The 20,651-nt window shown below is 34.2% G+C and overlaps 1 protein-coding gene across 3 annotated transcripts in view; it reads left to right on the top strand.

Annotated features, from left to right (window-relative positions):
* Window positions 1-20,651, top strand: part of EEA1 (early endosome antigen 1) — a 120,294-nt gene that overhangs the window by 53,018 nt on the left and 46,625 nt on the right. For all 3 annotated transcript variants that reach the window (XM_045082984.1, XM_045082983.1, XM_045082985.1), the window contains 3 exons: window positions 5,040-5,156; window positions 13,641-13,979; window positions 19,072-19,221. In XM_045082984.1, the coding sequence (XP_044938919.1) occupies window positions 5,040-5,156; window positions 13,641-13,979; window positions 19,072-19,221 (606 nt within the window). The remainder of the gene's footprint in view (window positions 1-5,039; window positions 5,157-13,640; window positions 13,980-19,071; window positions 19,222-20,651) is intronic.

Genomic DNA, 20,651 nt, shown 5'->3' with positions numbered 1-20,651 from the left:
TTAGAACTCAGGTCTTCTCCAAAGCCTGCAGTCTTTCTTTATCATTTTCTCTCATTTTGGGTGGTCTGATAATTGCCTTATAAGTAAATCTGTGCTATTAATCTTGACCTAATACTTACTGTTATTACTTTTTATATTTTGCCATATTATATGTTATAATATTTATATTGAATACAACTTAAAATACTTTTGAATATGTCTCATACCATTTTCATATTAAAAAATTAATGTCTAGGTAGTCCATCTCATTTATTTATTCTTATCTTTTTATCTATAACTCCATTTGTTTTTATCTTCTGCTTACTTTTTAAATATATGACATGTATTTTACTGATCTAATAAAATTCAATCCTATTCTCCAATTTGTTGAAATTATTTTATATATTACTACTTCACAGAGCCTATATACTGTGTCTGAAACAAAATACATTAAAAGGAATTAAAGAAGCCAAAAATAATGATTTCTTTGGTATTTCTAATTGAGGTGGAAGACATAATCTAACATGTAATATTAAGTATGTTCTTATGTTCCATTACTTTCATTTATATATACCTTATGAATCATTGACAATTTTTTTTTTTTTGGTCTAGATATTTTAGAAAAATAACTTATTCTAAAGCATTTGAAAATACTGTTATAGATCAGAAATTGAGGATTTAAGGGTTAAACCACATTATTTAAAAAAATATACATTATTGAAAATATCAAAGCTGTAATGAACTTATATTTGGTGTGGTCTTTAATGGAAATGATCTTTTAGGAATCTTAATGTATTCCAAATAAACTCATTTTAAAAGCTAAAATATTTATAAAGATGGAATAAAAATGATTATACTCATGCATAGTTATTAAAGAGAATACTTAATTGTCTTTTAAAAGTATGTAAATATCAGAGGTCAGATCTAACAGTATGTTCAGACATTTGTATGTTCATTGTGTACTTTTGTCAGTCTTGTCTTCCACCTTTCATCCATCATTTTATTATTTTTTTTTCTGCTTTCTAATGGAGATGCTTAAACTTGAGGTAATGTGTTTTTTGGAGGGCTTTTAATTTTAGTAATACATAGCACCTTCTATTGTCATATGGCAATTTTGTGTTTTAAGGCAATCTCAGAACTTCAAAGATACTCATTTTTTTTAATAAGCAAATTTATAACCATCTTTAAATGATTATTTACTAATAGTAATATAGTATTAGAATAGTAATTATAATTCTAAAGCATTAGCTTTATCTTTCCTCAATTATATCTTAAATAATACCTTAAATACTTTCTTTCCTTAATTATTTTTTAATTTAAGATTTTTAGTAAAAATCCAGTGTTGAATTCAATAACATGGCTCCAAGGAAATGCAGACTATTTTATTGGGTCTGATATTGGGACCAAAAATTTATTAACTCCTTGGAGACAAATCACTCATTTCTTTAGTGAGTATTTTTTGAATATCTAGGGTCATCAACTATTTTAGGTGTAGGGAATACAATAGTGAGTAAGACAGAGTGCCTGCTCTCATACAGTTATATTTCTTTGTGGAAGCCAGACAGTATGTAAGTAAACCAAATCATGATAGAAAGTCAGTTAATGCTAAGTGCTATAAAGAAAAATAAAGCAGGAAAATTAACAAGTCAGGAAATGACAGATGTTGGCAAGGATGCAGAGAAAGGGGAACCCTCCCACACTGTTGATGGGAATGCAAGCTGGTGAAGTCACTCTGAAAACAGTATAGACATCATCAAAAAGTTGAAAATAGAGCTTCACTACTACCCAGCAATTGCACTACTACGTATTTACCCCAAAGACACAAATGTAGTGATCTGAAGGGGCATCAGCACCCCAGCATTTATAGCAGCAATGTCCACAATGTCTGAACTGTGGAAAGAGCCCAGACATCCATTGGTAGATGAATGGGTAAAGAAGATGTAATATGTGTGGAATACTACTCAACCATCAAAAGAATGAAATCCTGCCATTTGCAAGAATGTGGATGGAACTAGAGGCTGTTATGCTAAGCGAAATAAGTCAGTCAGAGACAATTACCATAGGCTCTCACTCATACGTAGAATTTAAGAAACAAAATAGAGGATCATGGGGGAAGGGAGGGAAAAATAAGGTGAAACCAGAGAGGGAGACAAACCATAAGAGGCTCTTAATCATAGGAAACAAACAAGCTGAGAGTTTCTGAAAGGGGGTGGAAGGGTAGGGCAATTGGGTGGAAAAAAAAAGAAAAATAAAGCAGGGTGTATGTATGGGCAGTAGTGTAGTGGAGCTGGCAATAATGTCGGACCTTCTTAAGGAGGTTATGTTTGAGAAGTAAGCGAGAATCAGTGTAAAGAATTGGGAGCGATCATTCCCAGGAAGAGGCAGTACAGCTATTAAAGCCTCAAGGCACAGCTGAGTCTGGCCTGTTAGTGAGAAAAGTCAATGTGGAGAGGCATCTTTGTTTAAATTTCACCCATAGTCATATTTGAACAAGGGTTTTATTTATTTCCTTGCAAATTTTGACTTTTTATAATTTTTATTTTTTCCCCTATACGAACCATAATACATGATCATTGGAAAGATTACAGTGATTCATAAAGTAAAACAAGAAGGTGATTTCTGTAATTCACTCCCCTCCTCCCCTTCCCATGACTAAAATACACCTTTTGGTATAAATTCTTCCTCATCTTTCTTTTTCCACCCTTGAGTAAAATAAAAAATTTCAAATACTTGCTAAAAAGTACATATTTAGTGTGTAAAGGATAAATAATACACCTAGTATCTAGTTCTTAAGGTATTAAAATTATAAAATCATTTATATGAATGTATCTAAAAACTGTAAAATATAATAACAAGATATTTTGGGGTATTTTTCCTTTATATTTTGCTTGTTGTTTCTACATTTTGGAGTTAATTAGCAAATAGATAGATGTTACTCTTGGCTTACTATATCTAATATACTTAAATGCAGAATCATGGTATTTTAATGAAATATACTCATAATTTGTATCTTAATATATATTGTTATTTTTGTTTATTATGTGTTACTCTGCTAAATCTGTAATTTAAAATAGCCGAACTGTTCCTAATATTTCTGTTAACATCCATAATGTTACTAACAGAAAATGATCTGAGATTCAGAGTTGTTGGAAATAGCAGTTTGAAATAAACTCCCAATATCAATGAAAAGGTTACATGGTCAATTTAAGAAAGAAGTTATTAGAATATACCTTTAACTTGACTATAGTTAAAAAAACGAATATTTAAACATTTCCTTCTTTGGGGCGCCGGAGTGGCTCAGTTAAGTGTCTGACTCTTAATCTTGGCTCAGGTCTTGATCTCAGGGTCATGAGTTCAAGCCCCATAGAGAGTTCCACACCTATTTAAAAACAAGAAAAACCCCCAACATTTCCTTAAGTATACAGTAGCACATATCAGTTATTATTGAAACATGCTATATAAGCTGTAACTGTAAAGCAGTATGACACATTGCCTTTCATTGTATTAGAATTGGTTTATTTACATGAATGTTTTCCTTAAAAGGTCAGAACAGGACGATATCTCAGACATGCTGCCATGCTCAAAAATGCCAAAACATTTTTGAAATGTTTTTTAAAAGTTTTTAAAAGTCTTAACTGACTTTAAGACAGTTTGGAAAACACTCAAAAAACTAGTTTTTTAACTTATGATTATTAAAATAATATAAGCCCAAGTATTTGATCATTCAGTTTAATTACTTAACTTCCTTTATAAGATGGTTTCCAAAACTTTAAACCAAAGCACTGTGATGGATGAAGAGATATATACCACCAATAAGAATCCTTTTTAAAAAAACAAAAAGTGTCACACATACTAGAAGGGTTTCCAAAAGAAGAGTAGTGGAAGATCTCTTGGCCTTATTGTCAAAATAAATTGATAGCTGTCTAAGGTTTCTCCCTTAAAAATGAAAGTACTTATTTGTAGTGTTGGATATAGATAACTACTAATGGGTTTATTAGGAAAGATTTTAAAAAATTTTTGTCTTTTTCATAGGCAGTTTACTTACTAATAAAGAATATAGACAATGAAAATGATTGTCGCTTTGGGAATGTAAAAAGGGAAGCCAATAGGCAATATTAGAAATATAAAGTTACTCTGTTAGTTCACTTTCAGGAAACCATACTTAAAAAGCAGTACTTAAGTCTCTCTCTCCCCAGTTGAAACTCTCATGTGTAGGAAATTTCTGTTTCCAAGATCTTTGATTACTTTTCTTTTATTTTTTAAATGATGAAACCATTGTCTTAATGTCATTAAAAAATGTTAAAACACATTAAAGCAAATTCACATCCAGCTGTTATACCTGATCACAGAGTGGCCCAGCTTAATGAAACTATATCAAATAAAACTATATAACTTCTTTGGACAAAGACTTAAAATTATAGTCAAAAAGATGATTTACCACCTTTCCAAGGTGATTCTGTATTGTATGTTTGCATTTATTTAACATGTTTTTTAATTAAAAGGAAATTTCCTATAGAAATTGGGAGAAAAATAGCTTGCATATCTTCTTTCTTTCTTTATTTTTTAAAATTTCATTTAGTTATTTGACAGAGAGAGAGAGATCACAAGTAGGCAGGGAGGTAGGCAGAGGGAGAGGGGGCAGCAGGCTTCCTGCTGAGCAGAGAGCTGGATGCAGGACTAGATCCCAGAACCCTGAGATCATAACCTGAGCCAAAGGCAGAGGCTTAACCCACTGAGCCACCCAGGTGCCCTGCATATCTTCTTTAAATTCAGAAGGATTAAAGTACAGAGTTTCAGAGCCAGTAAATTCAAATTTATATTTTGATGCTGACTCAGACACTTAAAGTTGGATGCCAACTCTTCATTTCATGCAAAATGAAGTCGTGCATTTTGGTTAAATTTTCAGACATGCAGGAAAAAGAACTAAGTTGAAACTTCTAAGTATTTTTTCAATTTAACAACAACAGTGACAGAAATCTGTATAACTTTAAAACCTTTGGATACTCCCATTTCCTTTTCCATTTTAGTTTTCTCTAATTTTTTTTCTTTCTTTTTTTAAGGCCACAATAAGCCAGCTAAGGAGTGAACTTGCGAAAGGCCCCCAGGAAGTTGCTGTATATGTACAGGAACTACAAAAACTTAAAATTTCACTTAATGAATTAACACAAAGAAATCAGGTGAGAATTTAAAAACTATATATAGTGGTGAATTGCTTTTATATATCTTAAATTGTAATCTTGTGTATGTTGTATATATATTGGCATGAATATAGCATGACTTATTCTGGTTTTTGAGTCTTTAAGGACATTCACATTGTTATGAAACCAATCTCCAGAACTCTTTCATCTTGCAGAACTAAAACTTTGCACTCTTTGAACAACTCTCCATTCACCGCCGCCTTATATTGTATGTAAAGGAAAAACACTCCTGTGTGTCTCCTGTATTCTCTATACCCTACTACACCTTTACTTTTGACACCAAATGTATGTTCCTCACATCAACAGTTGTGTGACACCAGCTAATATCATACAGTGTAACAATTCTGACACCATTTACTTGGAGATAGTGTCAAATCTCACAGTTTAAGGGGTTAGTCCCACAAGACTGTTCTCTACCGCCCCCCCACCGCCCCCCGCCATAACCAATTGAAAGTCCGGTTATTACCTGTACTTTGTACTAAATGACTATAAATAGGAGGCTCCCACAACCCTTACCTTAGATTTGATTAATTTTCTAGAGTGTTTCACAAAACACAGGAAAACATTTTACTTACCAGATTACTGGTTTGTTTTAAAAGATTATAATTCAAGAACAGCCAGATGGAAGAGATCCATAGGGTAAGTTGTGTGGGAAAAGGCATGGAGCTTCTGTGCTCTCTCTGAGTGCTTTCTTTGTATGTTCACCAACCTAGAATCTCTCCATACCTTAATCCTTGAGTTTTTAAGGAGATCTCCTTACATAGGCATGATTGATAAATTATTGGCTATTGGTGATTAACTCAACCTTCAGCTCCTATCCCCTCCCTGAGGTAGTGGTGGGTAGGGGCAGGGGAGGTGTTGATAAGGGATCTGGTTGAAAGTTCTAACCCTTTAATCCTGGTTGATTGCTGTGGCAACCAGCCCCCAATCTTAGGGTCTTTCTAAAAAATCACCTCGTAAACATAAACTCATTGGTGGTTGAAAGGGGCTTGTTATGCATAAGCAAAAGACATTTTCGTTGCTCATATCACTTAGGAAATTCCAAGGGTTTTTGGAGCTCTTCCAGAAATGGCAATGAAAACCTAATATAATTTTTATTATAAATTACAGTCATACTTTTGATGCACCAAGTTTTTGATTTGACATAATCCAGTTTCTCTCTTTTTGCTTTTGGTGACATATTTAAGAAATCATTGCCAAATCCAATCCCATGAAGCTTTCCCCCTGTGTTTTCTTCTAATAGTTTTATAGTTTTAGGTCTTACGTTTTGGTCTTTGATTCATTTTGACTTAATAGCATAAGGTAAGCATTTAGTTTCGTTCTTTTACATATGGATAGTTTCTCTTGCACCATTTGTTGAAAAGACTTTCCTTTTCTGTGCTCTTGGCACCGTTGTTAAAAATAATTTGACCATGTGTGTGAGTGTTTTTTAATGGGCTCTCTGTGCTTATACCATTGGTCTGTATGTCTGTCTTTATGCCAGTACTATGCTATTTGGACTGCTGTAGCTTTCCTTAGTTTTGGGGACAGGGTAGGTAATTGTTAGTACTTTTCTTCTATGTTTTTACTTTTTTGGTGGTGGTGGAGTAGGGAGTCATTAAACCCTTTTATTGAACAGTATGGTGAATTTGTTGGCTTTGCTTCTTGAGTTGAACCTAATATTTTATTGAGCTATAACATGGGAAAAACCAAAGAAAAGAACATGGTAGAGGGGGAAAAAGAGACAAATATAATTAGCTATAAATATCGAGCCTCCTACCAATAGCCAGGTGAATGAGCTTGGAGCAGTTCTTCCAGTTCTTATGAAGTCGTCAGAGACTATAGCTTTGGCTCACAGTTTACTACAATGTCAGGAGAAACCCTGAGGTAGAACCACCAGCTAAGCTGTTTTTGGATTCCTGACCCTCAGAAGTTGTATGAGATAACAGATACAATTTTAATCTACAAAGATTTAGGGTTTTTTTTTTTTTTAGATTTTTTTTTTATTTATTTGACAGAGAGAGATCACAAGTAGGCAAGAAAGGCAGGTAGAAAGAGCACGGGGGAGCAGGCTCCCTGCTGAGCAGAGAGCCTGATGTGGGGCTCGATCCCAGGACTCTGAGATCATGACCTGAGCCAAAGGTAGAGGCTTAACCCACTGAGCCATGAAGGCGCCCCTAGGGTATTTTTTGCTTGTGACATTTTGCTTGTGACAATAGTTCTCAAACCTCTTCCTTTCAGAAATGCTATATATTCTCAAAATTGTTACGGACCCCAAAGAGGTTTTGTTTTTTTGGATTATATCTATGGGTACTAAGTATATTAGAGATCAAAATAAAAATTTTTTTTAAAGATTTTATTTATTTGACAGAGATCATAAATAGGCAGAGAGGGAGGCAGAGAGAGAGGGAAGCAGGCTCCCTGCTGAGCAGAGAGCCGGATGAGGGGCTGGATCCCAAGACCCTGGGATCATGACCTGAGCCAAAGGCAGAGGCTTTAACCCACTGAGCCACCCTGGTGCCCCAGAGATTAAAACAAAATTTTTAAAAATGTATGTATTTTTAAAATATATAATGAAACATTAAAATACATAATGTTTAAAAATATTATTAAATATTAACATAAATACCATTTCTTATGAAAAATGACCATTTTTTCAAAACAAAAAATAGTGGTGATGTTTTATATTTTGTGAACCACTTTAATGTCTAGCTTAATATTAGGACAGATGTATTCTCATATGTGCTTTTACATTTCATTTGTTGTTTGTGGTTGAAGGGTATGAAAAAAATTCAGACTCATACAGATCTGTAGTTGGAAAAAGGAATATCTTAACCTTTCCAGATAATTATAGCTATTTTTATTTGATTCTATAACGAGACTAGATAAGGCATAGTTTTTCAAAAGTTAGTTACAACGGAGAATCTGAAACCATATCAGTGCTATTTTTATACTTGTAACTTTAAATTTATTAGTTTTTCTTGCCTTTTGAGTAGATCTTTCCTGTACATGATTTTATAACATCATGCATTTAATCATGTGGAAAATATTGGTTGTGCAGATCTTCCAAATGTTGACAGATTTCATTTTACAATATAAAAACAGTACCATTTGTCAATATCACCATCTATCTCTGAATAGACAAGTATGAGAAAGTGTCAAGCTCATGGTGATGGATACAAGTTTTCTAAAAGTCTAAGCTTCATTTGAAAGCTCAAATTTTATTATTGGAAACACATAGTATCAGTTCTCTTCTTTTAAGTGACAGGTTCTTTTTCTACCCAAGTCTGAATAATCATGGTTTGTCTGTTTTTCTTTCTAGAAAAAATGATATTTCATGGAAAAAAAAAAAAAGGAACTGGCTTAGCTTGTAATTCAATACCATTAATGGTCTCTAGTGTGACAATTATATTATTCTTTGGTATCCAGAATTGATCTATGCATACTTCCTACTCTTTCACAAAGATTTCATTTCTCCTTGCTATTACAGATATTGCAGCTATGCACATTCACATGCAAATCTCATGCATTTGTGCAAGAATTTCTCTGTTATATACTCCAAAGTGAAATTGCTGGTTTGTAGGCTGCACACATGTTCAAATTTAGCAGGTTACCTCAAATAATTTTCTGAAGTATTTATACCTGTTCACCATTGTCCGTTTCTCTGTCAATGTTTTTCTTTTTTTTTTTTAAGATTTTATTTGTTTGAGAGAGAGAGAGAAAGACAAAGATAGTGAGAGAACAGTAGCAGGGAGGAGGGAGAAGCATGCTCTCTGCCTGAGCCATGAGCCAGATATGGGACTCAATCCTAGGACTCAGGGATCATACCCTGAGCCAAAGGCGGACGCTTAACCCACTGAGCCACCCAGGTGCCCCTCTCTGTCAGCTGTTGATGCTGACTTGATCTTTTTCTCTGGCTTATGAAACATACCTGTCTACCCTCCCTCCACCTTTTTTCTCTTGTCAAGCTATAACGTAGAAAACATTTACATACAGTATAGTTTTATCTTTGTCTCTCAGTGTGATTTTTAATTTGAGATCAGGGGTGACATTCTACTTTTTGGAAACTGACCAGGATATATATGTACATGATGTGAATGTTTATGATCAGTGTTATTTATTATGTAATTTTAAAACATTAAATGATTAATAAAGGGCATGATTTGACATGGATAGCCTGAAATGTGTAGTCAGTTAATGAAGCACAGATTGTATATATGTACACATACACACACATTTTTAGAGGAAGTATTATGGTTATTTGATGAATAATATATAGAATCAAGATGATTTAGTGTGGTAAGACTGGAATATTATTGATTAGGGAATAATAGAATCTTATACTAATCTTAATAATCCTTATATAAGTGTAAGACTTCATTTTTTTTTCCAAAATGTTTTCTTGTTTAGGATTTTATTACCAGTTAAAGTAAGCACAGACATGCATCCTTTTCTTATCCTTGCTCTCTGCCTCTCCCACCTCTCTTCATTCCATGTCCTTGGCAAACCATCGTTGTTGACAGTAGTAATATCCATGTGTTTTGAATTTGGAAATCTTTGCATATGGTCTTATGAAGGCCATTACATAAAATGCCTTGTGCAGTTTTTGTGGGTCACAGCAGCATCATGGTGGATGGATAATATTTTAATACATAATGAATGGCAAAAATAATTGCTTTTGTGCTAATGTCAAAATCTTCAGCATTTGATCAGTGTTTTGTAATTCCTGTTTTTTGAAAAATTGAAAGGAGGATATTGAAGAAACTTCCTTTTTAGCTTCTAATAAGAATCGTACTCTAAACACAATGCTGCAACTCAGTTTAATTAACTGTTTTTATATAAATTCTGAGCAGATCAATTGTTTAAAGCTACTAAAATAGGTCATTGTAAGAGTCTGAGTTATTTTTTGGATTTCACCTCTCACCCCTTTTTCATCCTTTATTATTTTTCCCTTTCCAACAGTGCTAGTGTTAAGGTGTTCACAGTCCAAAGCAAGAGCCAGATAGTCTAGCAGTTCTATTGCTGTATATTAGCACTGTATTGCAAAGTGGCGTACTGAGGAACAGTGTAGTACAGTGGTTAAAGTCATGTCGAAGTCCCAGCTTTGCCACAGACTGATTGTGACAGCTTCCCCCAAGTTTTTTTCCTCTTCTGCTAAGAGATACTTGCTTAGGCCCATTTGCCTCTTAGGAGTGATATGTATCTTAAATAAATTAATAGATTTTTGTAAGTACCTCAGTCAATGTTTGTTGTTTTTGTTTTTATTTGCTAAGTGTGACACAGGGTTGGGTCAAGGTCAAGGTGGAAGTTTTCCTAACTTACTGCCTAGTAAATCAGGAAAGACTTTTGTAGAAGACATAACTTTTTAGCTTAGTTTTCAGGGATGCTAAGAAACATTTCAGATGGCAGTGGGGTTAATGGCAATTCATTTTGAGAGCTAGATATGCAAAAGGCATGGGAACATGTGAGAGCACAAAAGAATATGAGATGTTGCAAAGCTGTAGTAAGTAGTTGAGTTTGTTCTTTCTCACCAAGCTCTTTTATTTATTTTCTTTTTTTAAAGATTTTATTTATTTGACAGAGATCACAGGTAGGCAGAGAGGCAGGCAGAGAGAGAGGAAGGGAAGCAGGCTCCCTGTTTCACAGAGAGCCCGATGTGGGGCTCGATCCCAAGACCCTGGGATCATGACCTGAGCCGAAGGCAGAGGCTTTAACCCACTGAGCCACCCAGGTGCCCCTCACCAAGCTCTTTTAGAAGAACAAATAAGATGAGATCCCTGAAACTACTTTGTAAGCCAGCAAGCATTAAAAAAATGCTATCTTTTTGTATTCATTCTCATTACCTGGGCAAGTAACAAGTGAAAAATGCATTCTGATACAGGGAAATTGTCTCTGTAAGATAATCTGTTGAACGAACAGTGGGTGAGGAAATCAAGAGGACTGGACATTTCGAAGGAAGGAATTTTGCTTACCCAAATGATAATTATGTTATGAGTTAGGTTTAACAATAATTTTAAAAAATTATTTATTTTTGAGAGCGAGGGAGAAGGGGAGGGACAGATAGAGAGGGAGGAAGAGAATCTTACGCAGGCTCCATGCCTAGCACAGAGCTTGACACAGGGCTTGATTTCGTGACCCTGAGATCATGATGTGAGCCAAAACCAACCGTTGGACCGTGAACTGACTGAGCCACTCAGGTGCCCCCTCACAATCATTTTCGAATTTAAACTTGAATAAGGTATTTTTGGGGGAACATGAATTGACTCACTGTTTCTAAATTGTGTTGTGAAAATTTATTGGACTTGGAATCATAATACATGACTCTGCCATTTGGCCAAGTCATATCAGGTTCTTTCAGGCTTTTGCTTCTTCCTCCAGAGAGTGGGATGATAATGTATTTCATATTTTGTTATAAGAATTATTATGGAAAAGTGAAAGCACAATTATAATTTTTTGTAGGGACTCTAACTGTCCTTAAGTCAACCTTCACAACACCATGTATTCACAATACTATTTTGCTTCAGATTTCATGGGAAGACCATAATAAGAATGAAAATTTATAATACTAAATACAGTTAGCCTTCTGCATGGAGTGTGAGTGGATTAAGTCTTTTAAAGCGAAAGAAAGTGGTTTAGTTTCTTTTAAAGAAAATTTAATTATTTCTCATTTGTGCTATAAAGCCAGGGAAATTTTGATTCATTTTTTAGGACAAGGAAATTTTAAATAATCTGCAGTTGTTATATACCTTATTTCTTAAAGTTGAAGCTGTCTGGGGGGTCATCTGTGTGTAAACTGATGGGGATACTTGGTCACACTCTAAGCCTGTGGAAAAGAAGACTCATTAACTCATTACTAGCCTTAAGCATGTTTTAAAATTGTATCCTGCCCAGTTCTTAGTATATGTGAACATGGTGGCATTCATGAAATTCAGTAACTTAGAATATTCTTTAAAAAGTTGTAGGACAGGGCGCCTGGGTGGCTCAGTGGGTTAAGTCCTGGGATCGAGTCCCGCATCGGGCTCTCTGCTCAGCAGAGAGCCTGCTTCCCTCTCTCTCTCTCTGCCTGCCTCTCCATCTACTTGTGATTTCTCTCTGTCAAATAAATAAATAAAATCTTTAAAAAAAAAAAAAGTTGTAGGACAGCTCTGAGTGTCTCTCTCACATATACTTAAAGCATCTTTCAGGATAGTATATTTGTGCTTGATAACCTATAATAATGTACCTTTTCTCAGACAAATGTTCAAGAACCTTTATGACTAACTTCCCCACTTTGGCAGCTGGACTTATTACTACCTTTGAGGTAATAGTATTAGCTCTTCCCCGTGTGCAGCTTGTTTTTCCATTCCCTTGTGTCTTAATATTTTTGTGTCTTTTTGAATGACATGACATGATTCATGCATACATATTATTTAACTCCTCTCACCACTTTACTAAGTTCAAACTTATTTTTAAGTCATTGTAAGCCCCACCTGACTTTGCTCTATTTTTTAAAAAAATTATACACTTAAATCTGAGAGTTTTTGTATTAATTAATTTTTGCTTGAGAAATGAATTTTGCTTCATTTTCCTCATTATGTTTTAACTTCCTCTTAGAACTTTTTTTTTTAATGTGTGTGTTTCTTTTGGATTATAATCTGTTTAAAGACCAGAGGCTTTGATTGTCCTGCATTATCCCCTTCTAGCACTCTGCATATAAAAATTGAATATAATGTCCACAGATTAAGTCATTAGATGCTTATAATGGCTTCCTATCCTAGCTATCTTTCTTAAAGAATTGAGTCAGAGTTCTGATCCATGCATTATGTGTATGGAACAATTCACTGAAACCAGATTTTGACATTTGATTAGGCTGGTTGATCTAGATCTTTGATTGCAGGTGTCATTTTTATATTCTGTGCTTGATAATATTGAGTAAAATAACAAAATATAAAGCAGGTAAGTTATTTTTAAATCACTGTTTTTACACAGATAGAAAGAAATTCGAGTTAATCTTAAACTTATGACTCTTAAAAATGGTCTTTATCAAGAAGAGCAAAAATAAAGAATCATGAATCTGCATACTAAAGCAGTGAATAGTATTGTTATGCTAAAGCTGTTATCAACTATGAAATTACAACACCCCAAATCAGAATTGCCATTGTATTTTGTTATTCAAAATAACTTTTAATGATAGAAGGTTGTTTTAGTATTTAACTCAGATGGGAGAATATAAATATGTTCCATACCCTGAAGAATCTACTAGATTTCATTGTTTCATTTTATGTCAAAATTTTGTTGGTAATTCTTAAGTTACATTTGTAGAACTTAGTGAAGTGGGCCAATAATAAAATAAGTTAGGATGTAATGATTTAATCCTTTTTGGCTAGAGTATTTTCACTGTTTTTATATTGCAATTTTGACTAATTTTGTTGATACTACTATAAAGATTGAATGATTAGAATAATTATAAATATTAGCAAAGGAAATTTTATATTGATATTTCAGAACTTGTCTGAAAAGTTGCTGAAGAAAGAACTGGAGTTTACTCAGTTAGAGGAGAAACATAATGAAGAATGTGTGAGTAAAAAGAATATACAAGCAAGCCTTCATCAAAAAGACTTAGATTGTCAGCAGCTTCAGTCAAGATTATCTGCATCTGAAACCTCCCTGCAGAGAATTCAGGCAGAACTAGGTGAAAAGGGGGAAACTACACAGAAGCTCAAAGAAGAACTATCAGAAGTGGAGACCAAATACCAGCATCTGAAGGCTGAGTTTAAACAGCTCCAACAGCAGAGAGAAGAAAAAGACCAGCACGGATTACAACTCCAAAGTGAAGTTAATCAAGTAAGAGATGTTAATTTTATTTATTATAATTCCTCCTGTGGTTTCTTAGTGTGCTTGATAGTTACTTGATCATAATATAGTTCATTAAAAAATACTTAAAATATTTTTGCTTTTCCTTAATAAATAAGAAAGATATGTTAGCACCCATCATATAGTACTGTTTTGAAGTGTTTATGAATTAATACCTATAAATTGCTTAGGATGGTACCTGGCAAATGGTAGGTACTCAACATATATTAGTTAATTGTAATTAATTTAAATTATTGATCATTATTTAGAAATTCTTATCTTTTCTCTTTTTTTTGGTTAGTTAATTTTCTAAATAAAATAAACCAAAAATAATAAATCAATAATATAAAAAATCTATATTTAAAAGAAAAAAACAAATTAGTCATAACAGCTATTTTTATAATAATATCTAACTTAGATTTAAGTTCTGTGTTCTTATTTTTTATAGGTAACATTATAAATTGGTTGAAAAAATGGAAATTTGGGGGATATTAAATTCTTTAGTCACTTTTTTGATAATATTCAACTATTTTCACTTAAATGGTACTGACACTTTTTTTTTTTTAATGTTCAGTTGGCTAGCATATAGTATATCATAAGTTTTTGGCGTAGTGTTCAATGATTGATTAGTTGTGTTTAATACCCAGTGCTCATTACCACATGTTCCCTCCTTAATACCCATTACCTGGTTACCCCACCTTCCTCCCCTCTGTAACCCTCAATTTGTTTTCCAAAGTCCAGGGTCTCTTATGGCTTCTCTCCCTTTCTGGTTTCTTCACATTCAGTTTTTCTACCCTTACCCTGTGGTCATCTGCTGTATTCCTTATGACCCATGTCCTCGTGTTCCACATATGAGTGAAACCATATGATAGTTTTCTTTTTCTGCTTGACTTATTTCACTTAGCTTAATCCCCTCCAGTTCCATCCATGTCAATGCAAATGGTTGGTATTCATCCTTTCTGACGGCTGAATAATATTCCATTGTATATATGGACCACATCTTCTTTATCAATTCAGCTGTTGAAGGACATCTCAGCTCCTTCCACAGTTTGGCTATTGTGGACATTGCTGCTATGATACTTGATTTTATGGCATCAGTCCTTCTATCTTCTTGGCTTGATATATTCTTCCTATTTCTCTTCTCTTTGATGAATGCACTGATTACTTCACTTGGCACTTTTTGGTCATTTTCTGACCATTGCCATTTCTTCCTCCCTGACCCCTCAAAGGTGGCTTAAGCATATATATATTTTGATTGTTTTACTTGCCACAGTATAGTATATTATCATATAACTACGTGTCTTTCTTCATAGATTCTGAACTCTTTGGATGCAAAGACCGTGTCTTACTCATTATTTTTTTTTAAGATTTTATTATTTATTTGACAGCCAGAGATCACAAGTAGGCAGAGAGGCAGGCAGAGAGAGAGGAGGGGGAGCAGGCTCCCTGCTGAGCAGAAAGCCCGATGTGGGGCTCTATCCCAGGACCCTGGGATCATGACCTGAGCCCAAGGCAGAGGCTTTAACCCACTGAACCACTCAGGTGCCCCAGTCGTGTATATTCTTCATATTTGTGTTTATGATCAGTCCTAAAATAGCCGCAGATGTGTAGATAATGATGTTATATAATGAAAAGATTGGGTGTCATCATTTTAATTTTTAAAAATTTATTTAACATACATCTTGAATAGCATAGTGGATTTAATTATTTATTTTAAAGATTTTATTTATTTGCAAGAGAAAAGAGAAAGCACAAGCAAGTGGGAGGGGCAGAGAGAGAGGGAGAAGTAGACTTCCCATTGAGCAAGGAGCCTGACTCAGGACTTGATCCTGGGCTCCCTGGAGCCTGACCTGAGCCCATGGCAGACACTTAACTGATTGAGCTCCCCAGGTGTCCCAGCATATTGGATTTAGAAACCAGCTGCCTGAGTTCCAGTTCTGTGGCTTACAAGCTGTGTGTGATCTCAGGCACAGTACTTAACCTGGGCTTGTTTGCTTGTCTCTAATTTGGGTAATAATGGAATCTTATTCATAGGGCTGTACATATAAGAATTAAATTAGTTAATATTTTGATTTTAATATTTGATTTAGAGTAGGGCTTGGCACTTAGTAAATATTGTTAGGAGTGTAATGAGTAAAAAATTATGTATATAGGTGTGCAAACTGAATTTACTCTAGAGTGTATACTATGTATCTCAAAAGGATTGTGATTTTAGGGTAGACCATTCTATTAATAATTCCAGCGTTTACTATTTTTACTCTTGATTTAACCTCTTTTTCTTTAACATGTTTACTCTAAAATGGTATAGACATCATTGTTTAAGTAACTTTGGCCTGCTCCCAACCTTAGACACCCTTTTTTGATGTTCTTTTTTTTAAATCAAGATCAGGGATTTATCAGGAATTGTATAGATTGAATGACAAATTTATTTATAGTACACATCCCTTTTTCTTACCACTTTAATAAATCTACACTAAAGAGCAATGGTTCTCTTTAATTTGCTTGGTTCTCAGTTCTGTCTGCACATCAGAATCACCTGGGGAGATTAATTTAAATTTAATTTAAATTAAAAAATTAACTTATGAAGGTGTCACCCTTGGTCCAATTAAATCATAGTCACTGGCATATTCAAATGTTTTCCCTGTAATTATATTATGCAGTTGAATTTGAAAACTGCTGCTCTTTGAAGTGTTACTATTTGGCAAGTGATTTCTAAGGTTTTCTGAAGCTGAACATCATTTGATTCTTGTTAGGAAAACATGGGTTTCTGGGATTTAGATAAAATGTATTAAATCGAAACTTACATGGAAGGAGTCTGATTATATGTGCATTGCATTAACAGTGATATCAGGAGATTCTTCTGTATCATTTTTTGGTGTGTGTACAGCTAGTGATTTGACAATTCTGTCCATTACTGAATGCTCATCATAGTGAGTGTAGTCACCCTTGGTCACTCTACCTTGTTATTACAGTATTATTGACTGCATTTGCTAAGTTATACTTTTCATCTCTGTGACTTATTTTATAACTGGAGTTTGTGTCTCTTCATAAGCTGGAGATTCTTATCCAGCAAGTTTAAGAACTAGACATGGATGATGCCTGTTTGTAAGAGATCATACAATTTGGATGTTTGAAATATGCATTAACCTCGAAGGCCTCATTAGCTTTTATATATCTAGATTGTTTCTAAGTATTGTAGTACGAAGGAGAAGGTTTGGGATTTACTTTGTAGAGCTAATCCATTGCGTATTAAGAAGAGGAATAAACGGGCACCTGGGTGGCTTGGTGGGTTAAGCCTCTGCCTTCAGCTCAGGTCATGGTCTCAGGGTCCTGGGATATAGCCCTGCATCGGGCTCTCTGCTCGGGGGGCCTGCTTCCCCCTCTCTCTCTGCCTGCCTTTCTGCCTACTTGGGCGCGCGTGCTCGCTCGCTCTCTCTGTCAAATAAATAAGTAAATAAATCTTAAAAAATAAAAAAAGGAATAAAAAGAAAAATTAAAAGAGAAAGATGTTAGAGTGCTGGCTAAGGACAAGAATAAAATAAATGCATTCTTTTTAACTGGTACTGATTATTGTTTTAGTTAGATGGAAACATGTTTTTTACTTTAAAAATTAACTTTGGTTTTCTTTATTAAGGATAGAATGTATTCTAATAGCCACATATTGTTTCATAGCATAAGAAAATAGTGGGTGTCCACTTTTCTGATAGAACTTTGTTTTATCCTAGGATGCCTGGGTGGCTCAGTCAGTTAAACGTCTGCCTTCGACTCAGGTCATGATCTCAGGGTTCTGGGATAGAGGCCTGTGTTGGGCTTCCACTCAGTGGGGAGCCTGCTTCTCCCTCTGCCTGCTGATCCCCATGCTTATGCTCTTTCTCTCCGACCAATAAATAAATAAAATTTTAATAAAAGATAAAAGAACTTTGCTTTATCCTGATCAACTATGAATTTTTATGGAAAAAAAATGTAAGTGTAGTACATATAAGTATAAATATGACACAGAGACTATAGGTTGTTAATATTTTTGCATTTAAAATGAATAGTTTTGATTGAAAGCAATTGTACAGAATGTTTGTTATTAATTTTTAATTTTGCTGAGGTACTTGCATTTGCATGTATTATGAGACTGGTGTTTAGGAACACTCTTAGTGTGTAAACCTTGCCAAATGTCTTGCAACTTTTGAAAATATCATATAGCTCATTTTTGTTCTATATTCCCAGCACTTGTGCAGTTATTCTTCTGAAATTAATACAGACTTTTTTTCTTTTTTTACTGGAACTTCCCCCTCCCCCAAGAGAAACTGACTACTTTATCTGGTAGTATTAAAGAAAATAAAGAATTTAAGAGAGTGATAGTTCTTAGTTTCAGGGGAAATCTCTCCTTTAGCTTTAACTGGGTAGGAATTTTAAAGTTAATGAATGAGGGACACCTAATATTTAAACAGAAATACTCTTTCTTCTCGTTTATTTAGAAATTATGTGCTAATTCGAGAATTTGGGAATGCTTTGTGTTCTATTCAATACTCAGATGTAATAAGTTAATTGTGGCAGTTTGTAATTATGAAAAAACAAGAATCACTATGAAATTAAAAAAAAAATACTGTGGAATAGGTCTGAGTGTGTACCTTGACTGTCTTCATTTTTTTCTTTTTTAATTGGACTCATGACCCTGAGATCAAGACCTGTGCTGAGATCCAGAGTCAGAAGCTTAACTGACTAAGCCACCTACCTGCCTTGAGCATCCAGATTTTTAAATTTTATTTTACTGTTTTAAGCTCCTCAAGAGATTCTGACACTCAAGTCCAAACAAGAGCCTTTGGGCCACTGTATTTTTGTCTGTCTGTTTCTTTAAGACAACAAAAAGCCCCAAAACTGTGATGTTTATTCAGTTTTATATGATCCATCATAATTTATGTGATTAAAATTCAGCTGAATCTTAGGTTCCCCCCAAATACATGAAAATTATGATTTATAATTATATTGGTAAAAAAGAAAATATTGTTTAGAAAGGTAGGTCGTGGTGGTGATGAGTGTGTGTGGGTTCTCACATATGTACTACACAAACTTTTCTTTTTCTTTTTTAAAGTTACATACCAAACTTCTGGAGACAGAGCGCCAGCTAGGTGAAGCTCATGGTAGGCTAAAGGAACAGAGACAACTTTCAAGTGAAAAGTTGATGGATAAAGAACAACAAGTGGCTGATCTACAGCTCAAACTTTCTCGTTTAGAAGAACAGGTAAGCTAACATTTCAAGTTACTTTATAATAGCAAGTTTATTGATAGATTTGAGGCATCTTAAATAGTATTATGGTCTAATTTTTTAATTGTTAAGAGCTTTAATTAAACGTTTTTACTTTAAATTGTGACATTTATTTCTCCCCACTAAAAAATCCTAATTATTATTAACTATATTAGGTCATTTTGTTGTGACTGTATTCTCTAAAGTCTCAATTAAAATGTGTTGAGAAGACTACTCTTTTAGCTTGAGGCAAGAAAGACTCTGGGGGTGAACCTTTATTAGGCTGCTGAAGGGGAGGAGTCTTCCTGTCCAGGAAAGACAACTTCCCAATAAAACAGTGAGACATGAACACAGTTGGTGAGGATCTTTAATGTCACATATTTGGTGCATATAAATTTTGAGTTTGCATTTAAAGATTTTCACTTTTGCAATTTAGGCACAAGATTGAATGCTATGGTAATTAAAAATGCAGTTGTCAAAAATGGCTAAAGTAGAAGTTATAATTAAATTATGCCTTCTACTAGAATTGAGCAAACACTGAGATTTAAAATCTGTAACTTCATCAACTAGTTTTCTTCTAGATCTAGAATCTTAGAGATGATAGATAACCCGTTCTTTTCCAGTAAGTAAATAAGTATATTATAGAAAGAAAAAAATACTGATACTGTGGTTTAGATTATTGTTACAAAAAATCTGTATGTAAGCAATTCCTTGATCATACTACTATACAAAAAAGCAGTAATAAACTAAATGCCAACCTAGGGAAAGAATTGTGTTCTTAGGATTAGAGTCTATTCCTAGGGAATAGTTTTATAATCATAAGATTAAGTAAGGAATGAGATACTGCTTTTAAAGTTGATTTTATATATTGTCTGAATTTAGATTTTTTTCTTCAGACTTGAGAATTTTGAGAATTGAAGTAATGCCAGATTTTTTTTTTATTAACGACATATAATGTATTATTGGTTTCAGAGGTACCAGTCTGTGATTCATTAGTCTTATGTAATACCCAGAGCTTATTACATCACATGCCCTCCTTAATGTCCATCACCCAGCTACCCCATCCCTCTACCCACCTCCCCTCCAGCAACCCTCAGTTTGTTTCCTATGATTAAGAGTCTCTTACAGTTTCCTCTCTCTCTGGTGTCTCCCTCTCTGGTTTCGTCTAGTTTTATTTTTTCCTCTCTTCCCCTATGATCCTCTGTTTTGTTTCTTAAATTCCACATATCAGTGAGACCATATGATAACTGGCTTTCTCTAGATTGATTTATTTCACTTAGCATAATACCCTCTGTTCCATCCATGTTGTTGCAAATGGCAAGATTTCATTTTTTGATAGCTGAATAATATTCATATACACACACATACACACACACACACACAGACACACACACCAGATCTTCTTTATCCATTCATCTGTTGATGGA

This window comes from Mustela putorius, unplaced genomic scaffold (genome assembly GCF_011764305.1).
Source record: "Mustela putorius furo isolate JIRA1106 unplaced genomic scaffold, ASM1176430v1.1 tig00000640_pilon_pilon_pilon, whole genome shotgun sequence".
NCBI lineage: Eukaryota > Metazoa > Chordata > Mammalia > Carnivora > Mustelidae > Mustela > Mustela putorius.
The sequence above is the reverse complement of the archived record's forward strand: the minus strand, read 5'-3'. Positions and strand labels throughout refer to the sequence as shown.